The sequence below is a fragment of the Microtus ochrogaster genome, unplaced genomic scaffold, assembly GCF_000317375.1.
Source record: "Microtus ochrogaster isolate Prairie Vole_2 unplaced genomic scaffold, MicOch1.0 UNK1, whole genome shotgun sequence".
Lineage (NCBI taxonomy): Eukaryota > Metazoa > Chordata > Mammalia > Rodentia > Cricetidae > Microtus > Microtus ochrogaster.
In genome coordinates, this window is record NW_004949099.1 from 24,520,321 (window position 1) to 24,529,756 (window position 9,436).

The 9,436-nt window shown below is 45.9% G+C and overlaps 1 protein-coding gene across 4 annotated transcripts in view; it reads left to right on the forward strand.

Annotated features, from left to right (window-relative positions):
• The first annotated feature begins 5,512 nt into the window (after positions 1–5,512).
• Positions 5,513–9,436, forward strand: part of Grm7 (glutamate metabotropic receptor 7) — a 905,362-nt gene continuing 901,438 nt past the window's right edge. For all 4 annotated transcript variants that reach the window (XM_013353051.2, XM_026788235.1, XM_013353050.2 and 1 more), the window contains exon 1: positions 5,513–6,379. In XM_013353051.2, the coding sequence (XP_013208505.2) occupies positions 5,861–6,379 (519 nt within the window). In that variant the 5' untranslated portion in view covers positions 5,513–5,860. The remainder of the gene's footprint in view (positions 6,380–9,436) is intronic.

Here is a 9,436-nt window from a genome sequence, read left to right on the forward strand (position 1 = left end):
TAGAATCTTCCCGGTAAGACCGGTGCTCACAGATTATTAGAGATGGGTTGATCGGGATATCAAAATTAGCCAGTAAGGGCTAGAGCTAAAGGGCCAATCAGTGTTTAAATGAATACAATTTGTGTGTTGTTATTTTGGGGCATAAGCTAGCAGGTGCCGGGGTGCTGGGGACACAGCCCCGCCGCTCTTATTACTACAGATGAGCATAATACATTGCATTCTCCAGACCATTTAAAGACTTGTCACCTATCCTTAGTTCTCACTATGTTTTCATTTTATTTCCCCTGAAATGATCATTTGCTGCTAGCCATTATATTCTCAAGGTCAGTAGTCATATGGAGAGCTAACTTTCAGGCCACTGCACTCTATTATCACCAAGTTATAGATTCAATAATTCATTCTCACAGAAATCTAATAAGCAGTATCTTCTTATACATTTAATTATCTGCTTATCTTTAAGCTCTAACTGTCTAAATTAACACCCTTGATACTGAGAGAGCCAACTCAAAGTAGCTTTTTAAATGAATGGGACAGTCAAAGGTGGTGAAGTGTGTCTGTAATTGCATTACTTAGAAGGCAGAAGGAGGAGAATCCGTAGTTTGATGTCATCGTCACCAGCACAGCAAGCTCAAGGCAAGTCCAAGATTCATGAAGCCCTACATCCAAAAATAAAATAAAACACCAAAAGAAATGGAAGTTAGTGAGTAGGGAGGTGGAAAGCTCAGCATTAAATGGAGCTGGAAGCATGGCTAGACTCAGCATCTCAGTTGGCCTTGCTGGGGCTCTACTCTTTGCTCCATACCTAATCCACTTCTCTCTGTGGTTTCATTTAATTCTCTGACATCTTTTGTTCATATTGCTGAAGTGTCCATTCCTGGAACTCTCAGGTCTATATCTTCATATATAAATAGCTAAGACACCTTCCTATTTTGTGTTTCATTACATCAAAATCCAAGTTCTTCCCCTATCTCAACTTAAGAGCTTTACTCAGGTAAGGGACTGAAAGAGATGCTTTTCCCAAAGAGTGGTTTACAATGGTGGTGAACAAATAGAAGTGATTTCCCACCCTCTTCCAACTTAAGGGGACATGGAAAAGATTTGAGGGATAGGGTGGGATATATATGCTTGCCAACTGGTTTGTCTAGAAACTAATGCAGGAAAGAATTTTTGCTTGGCAAGTAAAAAGTCATTTTGCTCTTTGATTCACATCTATGGAAAGGATACATGGTGTGGAATGCCCTTCTGTCTATGTGTTGATTTTATTGGTCAATGAATAAAGAAAATTGGCTTGGCCTATAGCATGGGAGGAGGAAGGCAGAGTCAGGAAAAGCCATGGAGCCACCTGATATAGACGCTGTGAACTTTACCTGGTAAGCCACAGTCATGTGGCTACATACAGATTAATAGAAATGGGTTAAATTAATATAAGAGTTAGCTAATAAGAAGCTAGAGCTAATGAGCCAAGCAGTGATTTAATTAATACAATTTCTGTGTGATTATTTTGGGTCTAAGCTAGTCGGGCAGCTGGGAACCAACAAGTGGCTTCTCCAACAGATACACTTTTAAAGGGCAACAAAATATAATAGGAAAGGGGAGGCTTACCCAAAGATTCATGTTTATATCTGATTTTCTCTAAATCCATCTCATGCTCTCATCCAAAAGGCAGGTGAAAAAATGTTCTCCCTCTTCAGTGAAAGCAAAAGTGAAACACATCACTGAGGTCTCCTTTAGTTCTGGAGTTAGATGCTCGTTTTGGTTTCAAAGCCTCTATACCCAGACTGATCCATAAGAGCTGAGAGATGTAACAGGTGAGATACATGAAATAAGCACCTTGGATAAGAGAGAAAGTGGGTGCTTGTGGAACATCTTAAGGTGAGAGAGAAAGCACAAAACTTTCATGGACTGTAGATAAATCAGAAAGCAACCTAAAATAACAAAATAAATAAAACAATACCTATTCTCTATCCAGTCTTTTGCATAGTCAATAAAAATGTTGATAATAGGATTGTAATATTTTAACTATACCTATCTTAAAGATTAAGTTGAGATCTTAATCACTAGAGACATTTGGAAAATCAGAAGCTTGTGGTAATACTCATTCATAGAAAACATTCAACCTTAATGCAAATTTATTAAAATAATATGTATTAATATTGAAACAATTTTAATATATTTATTTATTTTTATTTTGCGAATCTGAGTGTTTTAGATTTATGTAGATATGATCACCATGTGTCTGAATCTAAGGAAATTCAGAGAAAGTAGCCTGGATTCATGGAACTGAGGCTACAGATGGTTGTGAGTCAGCACCTGGGTGCTTAGAACCTGACACAGACTCCCTGGAAGAGCAGGAAGTGCCTTTAATTCGGAGCCATGCCTTTGTGGACACTGCATGTACACAGTGCACATACATAGCCAATACTTAAATACATAAAATAATTTTTTCTTAATCTAAGAAAACGGAGCTGAGTTAGAAAACAAAATTTAACAACAAAAATTATAAATAAGAATAAAACTCTTATATTCCAATTGGGTAATTTTTTAGGCTATGAGTAAAGATGGGTGCTTAGACAGAATCAAGCCTGCAGACATGTTCTATAATGTATTATTTCAGAGGCCAAAACTATATTTTTTTCCCTTTGCTAAGCTTGTCTTTATCTGAACTATTTCTACAGTGATATATCAGTTTATAAACTCAAGGCAAAAATAAAGCACCTAATATGAATGGCTGGATTCACCACTGCGGCTAAATATAGGAAATGAATGTGATGCTATGGGTTCTAAATGTGTAGTGATTCTTCACGCTCAGGATCATTTGTAGCTTCTCTGGTAACAGACTTCACTTTCTATGTAGTTTAGGTATTCTAGTGGCTAGCTACAGGAAGGCCCTCGGTGTCTTGTCCCTCCTTCAGGCAGTCTATGGCAGTAGGCTCCGTGATTAGGGTGAGAATTAAAGGCCTTAACTCCAGAAGCACCAGTCTAAATTTTCATGAAAGTTAATGCAGTGCCTTAAGTTTAGGTTAGGCTGTTTCAGACTTCCATTTTTTTCTATTCAAAAATATTTCAAAGAAAAGAGAAAATGCCACATGTCTCTACCCCTAGATGAATAGTTACAGGTGGTCAATGACCACTGAGAAAGGGAGAATCGGATTTCTCCAAAAATGAGCCCCTTAATAGGTTATCAAATACCAATGGTCAACCCTGGGCAGTAGAGTTCACAAGCAAGGCTAAATGAATGTATATATGTAATTTAGTGGAGTGCCTTTCTATTTGTCTGTCCCTCTATGTGTGTGTCTCTCCCTCTCTAATTTCTCTCTACTTTCCTTCTTATTCCTTTCCATTCATGTCATCACTGTCCATATTCATTTTGTCCATGTGTCTCCCCATCTCTTTCTCTATTGTCCCCCCTTGCCCTTGTCATCATTGCTCACTATCTCTTAGCCTGGGATTCAAAAAAGTCCCTGTTCCATAGTGTATAGGACAGGGGCCATCCTCAAAAATACAGACCTGTAGCAAATAACAGAAGCCATCATGAAATAAAGTTATGTTGGGTATACATTTGTATATAGTAAGGCATCAAGCCTGAGAGTGACTGATTTGCAATTTCTGTGTCATTTGCATATGAATCATGGTATAGTTCTGTGGGAAATGACAGTAAAATATCTTGTACTTACAAAATCAGAAGAGCATAATAGTCTTTGGGAAGAGACATGTGAATTCTGTTGAGCAGAGGGCCTAATTTTTTCTAATTCGTAGAGATGTGTCTAGGTCCAATGATAGCCCCACTCCCACCCCCAACTTCAAGTCTCAATCCTGGCTGCCCCACCAGGATGAGCTCTTCAGGATTCTGGTTGAGCTTTGTTGAACTTAGCACTATGGCAGAGGATCAGGTGAACTAATAAGCCACACCTAGATTCAAAGAAGAAGGCTCAGTTCTCAAACTGTACGCATTGAAAGAGAGGAATAAGTCACAAAAGAAACTGAGGGACTGTCTCAGCTTAGGAGAGCAAGAATGCATACTTAGCAGAAGTGGCCAACCTAACCCATAAAGCCTTCATTCACAGTAAATGTTACTGAAGGGGTTTGGAGTTCTCTGCGCTGGTTTCCTAAGCATAAAGAAATAGAGAATATTGGCCTAAAAAGAGCACCGTAGCCAAAGGGACATGGCCTATTTTAACAAAGGATTTGTATTAAAAGAAAACTTGGAAGGCATCCAACTCAAGCTCATCATTTTCCAGATGGGAAAACGAAAACTCAGGCAGAAGGGCTGAAATGCCAAGGACACACAGGTAGTTGTTGGTGGAGGCAGTATAACACCATTGTATGCTATATCGAATGACAGTTTCCCCATCAACAGCATAAAGCACAGTCTTGCTTTTGGGCTTTCTCTCCACCCTCAAATCTGTATAATATGGCTTTTAGACACTCCAGAGAAAGCATCACCAACAATAGAGTTAAGGTCCCAGAGAAATTTTAAATTTTCCTATAAGAAAGCTAATGCCACTTGTTGCTTTAAAGGGCGAAGTTTCAGCGGGGTAGCCTCCAGGAAGCAAGACAGTAAAACCTGCTTTAACATCCTGGCTTTGTTCCCCAAATTCCCAGCAAAGAGAAAGAAAAAGCAGCCCTCATTTTTGAGGAGACTTCTGCAGCTCCCCTTTCTTCCTCCTACCCTCACCTCTTTCCTGCTCTTTCCTAAGGGGGGAAAAAAAACAACTTGTCACCAGCCCAGAAGTATCTCTGGAAATAGGTAGGAGGGAGCCTTACACCTGTCAGCGCTAGGGAGGAAAGTGGTGGAGTTTCCAGAGTCTTGTTGCAAAGGAAAGAAAAGACACTGACAGGATCCGAGGTTTATGTTGCAGACCTGCTGAGAAAAGGTGGTCCATTTCTCCAGCATTGGCACTTAGGAAGATCCAGGGTGCGGTACCATCCCTTGGGCTTCCTCTGGGCTTCAGCTTTCCTCCAAGCTAGAGGGTTCCTGCCCCCGGAGAAGCTGATGGTTAAGTCATGAATCAGGCTACTGAATGTCCTGTATTTTTCTGAGCATAAGCTAGCACAAGAGGGCCAGTCACAGAGACTGGGGTCTCCCCTCCTCCTCCCGCCCTCTTTCACTGACTGCTCCACTTCTGGACTCCTTCTCTTTCCGCTAGAGCTGAGAGTCAAAGGCTCAGACTAAGGGGCTCCGGATCAGGATCAGTCAGTCCCGGTATCCCCACCTCATCCCAAGTGTATGTCTGCGGTTGCTAGAACATGGGCATGGGTGTTGGTGAACCAGAGGCTTCCATCCCAGAGTTGGGGACAAAAGCTTAGCTATCCTGAAATCCATAGATTCCCTAGGGATCACAAAACTCCCCTGGAGAGGCAACCTCCTTGCTCCCGGGCCACCCACCCATTCCTCCACCCCCCCCCCTTACCTCAGCACGCAGCCCCTCCCTGCGTGATGATGCAAACCGGTGGGGAGGGCTGGCGCTGGGAAGGGTGGGGAGAGATGGATAGCAAGCAAGGGAGGGAGAGAGTGTGGGAGGAGGAGGAGGAGAGGGAGCCCAACGACCATTTAAAGCGATAGCAATCCCTGCCCTCTCCCCAGTGCTTGGCTGTTGGAGAGCGCGAGCCGCAAGCTGGGAGCGCAAGCTCGGCGCGCGGGCCAGCAGAGCCACGGCGCCAGGTGCCCAAGGCTGGCTGGCGCCCTGGGACCCCCCACCTTCTTCTGCTGCACCTCCTCCGGCTCCCCACCCTCTGTGCCTACAGAAGTCCCAGGGCTTCCCCCAAAGGAGCTCACCTCGAGAAGCCCGGACCTGGGAGAGCCCACCAGCATTCCCTCCAGCGCCGCCGCCTCCACCGCAGCAGCATCCGGAGGAGCGGCATGGTCCAGCTGGGGAAGCTGCTCCGCGTCCTGACTTTGATGAAGTTCCCCTGCTGCGTGCTGGAGGTGCTCCTGTGCGTGCTGGCGGCGGCGGCGCGCGGCCAGGAGATGTACGCCCCGCACTCGATCCGGATCGAGGGGGACGTCACCCTTGGGGGGCTGTTCCCAGTGCACGCCAAGGGTCCCAGCGGAGTGCCCTGCGGTGATATCAAGAGGGAGAACGGGATCCACAGGCTGGAAGCTATGCTTTATGCCCTAGACCAAATCAACAGCGATCCCAACCTGCTGCCCAATGTAACGTTAGGCGCGCGGATCCTGGACACTTGTTCCAGGGACACTTATGCGCTCGAACAGTCGCTCACTTTCGTCCAGGCGCTCATCCAGAAGGACACCTCCGACGTGCGCTGCACCAACGGCGAGCCCCCGGTTTTCGTCAAGCCAGAGAAAGTAGTTGGAGTGATTGGGGCTTCGGGAAGCTCTGTCTCCATCATGGTAGCCAACATCTTGAGGCTTTTCCAGGTAGGGGGGCGCTCCCTTTGGGGAGGAGCATTCTGTGGCTCCCTGCGCTCTAACCTTAAAGGCTGGTTTGGACTTCGTGGGTTGCAGGGGTCAGGCCAGCACTCCGGCATTTCTTCCCTGGAGATCCTGCCGAATCCCTCCCACCCCACCCAAGGAGGTATCTTCCTTGTTTAGTTTACTCCTCTTTCATGCCTTCCCTTGTCCATGCTCCACTCCATCCGACCCGACTCCCCGGATTTATGGTCCCATTTACAAGAAGCAATCTTCGGAAAAACAAGGTTTGCTTTAGAGTGAAATGTGGTCGGAAACAGGCTTGTAAAAGTGTCTGGGCTCCTAGGAGAGCAGGTTAGGCACACGGAATATAAAAAAAATGAGAAGATGCTTTGAAAAAAAAAATGGCATTTCTCAACTCCCCTGCTTCCCATGCCCAAGCCACTTAGGAATCCTCGAGTCCATGGAAATATTCACGAAGACCTCAAGAAGCCTCTTCTTCAACTAAGGGCTGGGGTTTACCCGCATGTGGATGTTAATTGCCCATCTCTTTGGGGGTGAATTTCCGACCTGTAACGGGTCTCAATCAGAGGCATGGGGTACCCGCCCCACTGGGGAGACCCCGCCTGCTGACGTGATCCCCGCAGAGTTGGTTTCCTCATGGCAACATTTTGTACACCGCCTAAATTGCATTTGCAGTCCGACCGGTGGCAGGAGAAGGGTGATCAGCTAGCTTTCTGCTGCCACTTCAAACCTCAGCTGGGGATGAGCTCATGTTAACTGCGAAATAAAATCGCTTTCACAGACTGCTCCCTCTGCTCTAGTCCCCTCCCTCACTAATGCAGCCCTTCACCCGAATCCCAGGCTCTGAGCTTGGAGACTGAGCCTGCTTTGCTCAGGAGCACCAGGGGTGTGCCAGGGGGGCGAGGAGGAGGGTGTAGCTTTCACGTCCTGGGCTCCCAAACCTGAGAAAGGCAGATCCAGGACGATTGAGCAATGGGTCCAACCACCGCAGTGCTCTGGTCCCTGCAGCCTCTGTCCCCGTGTTTCCTCTGCTGCACTGAGTAGAAACGGATGGCTTGGAGGGTTAGCAATTGAGTTTGGGGAACTCTGTGACCAGGTCTTCCTTAAGCTTGTTTCTTTCTGTTTCTTTGTTGTTGAACCTTTGTATCCTCTCCTCGTGGCCCCTTCTCAGTCTCTGTTTCCTTCACTCATTCCCAAGTTCTTACCTCAAGTCAGACCTGGTATGACTTTCCTGATCCTGGGCTTGCTCCCTGTTGGCGGTAGCCAAATCCCTTAGCTGTGCAAGATGATCCCTTCAGGATTGTGCTGCCCAAAGTCTAAACAGTGATTCCACTACGGGTGTAAGTTTAATGAGGGGGCTGCTGCTGATTGTCAGGCAAGCACAGAACCTGTCTTGTCCCCAGGAGTCGGAAGTTTGTGGTCAAGCAGCAGAGGGGCCCACCTGAAGCTAGTGAGGCCCCTCTGATCACTGGAGCATCCAGATACCTCCTGAGTGTGTCAGCATGGAGACTTCTTACTGTGTGCACCCCCCTAAAGTGATCTGAAGGCAGACTTCACTCTAGATTGCTTGCATTCTGGAACAGCCCCAGGCTTTTGTCATGAAAACTCAAAAGAGTTTCCTTCACCTCTGAGTTTGAAGCTGAACACCTTGGGGACAGGGATGCTTGCCGCTGCAGAAAAGATCAAGAGATGAGCTGAGACAAAACCTTAGGATCTGTGGTGTGTGTGTGTGTGTGTGTGTGTGTGTGTGTGTGTGTGTGTGTAGGGGGTATCTTCCCAAGCCTTGGGGGGTGGGATTCTCATTCTGGATTTAACATTTTACTATCATTTCTCTGCCTGCTTTTCTCCTCAATGGCATGGACATCATTCCAGTTGGCCCAGTGTGTCTGAAAAAGAGTGAAATATTCAAGTTAAGAAAGTCACTGCAGATGAAGCTAGGGATGCTGTACAAAGGACTCCAGGGGGAGCTGATTTCTCTTCAGTAGCATTTAAAACTGAGGCAACTTCCAAAGAAACAAATGGCTGGTGTTCTCCCCTCCTCCTTTCTCTGAGCTGGGGAGGGACGGAACTTAATGCCAGTGTGAGCAGTGTGGGTTGGTACTAAAGCCATTCAGAGAAAACACTGTCATTTTCTTCTAATTTGCAAATTGCAGCTATTCATGTTGGACTGTAGAGCTGAGGCGAAAGAGGCCCCGATTCTCACCTGCAGTTACTGAGACAAGGCTGGCAGTAAGGGAGAGAGATGCTCCAACTTGTGGCTTGTACTGCAAGCTAGACACAGCAGTTAGTGTGCACCCTGTCTTTCTTCAGCCATTCCCCATGTTGAAGTAAGTGTGTGTGTGTGCATGTGTGTCTGTGCGTATCTGTGTGCACCCCTGCGTGCACACACACATATAAACGTGTATCTTCATGTAGTTTTCTATCTCTATATTACACATAGATATCTTTTAGTGGCTTTTTTTTTTCGTGTGGTTTAGAAACCTGTAAGTTCCACTAGTTTTCCAGTTTCTGCAGAATGATTGAAGAGAATAAAGGTAGCATAACGGTAGGCTCCTTCAAACAGAGGAAGAGGAAAAGATGAGGAGGTGAATCCCCTCTGGGACCACAGGGTTCTGTTCAATTAAAATTATCCTGTATAAAATAAAATCCTTCCAATGATTGGATTCTGAGCTTTACAGTGATTTGAGTTTTCTTCTTTGCTCTGGTCCTTGTGTGTGGCTTTGGGGACCATAGCAAACTGACCGCTTGGGATATGAATTTATAGTGCGATGAGCCTGTAGCCTGGAGGAGGAGGCACTTACAGACTAAACGAGGGGATGTAGAGTGCTGGGGGGCAGGAGGAAGTAATGAGATAGAGATACAACAAATGCTGCTGCTGCCTGTACCCAGGGTGGAAACTGTAAAATGCAGATCTGAGCAGGGATGACTACTCAGATGTAAATACTGCCTTTCACTGGGAATTCTCCTTTTACTGGTGTGCATGGCCAGAGATAGTCTCTCTCTCTCTCTCTCTCTCTCTCTCTCTCTCTCTCTCTCTCTCTC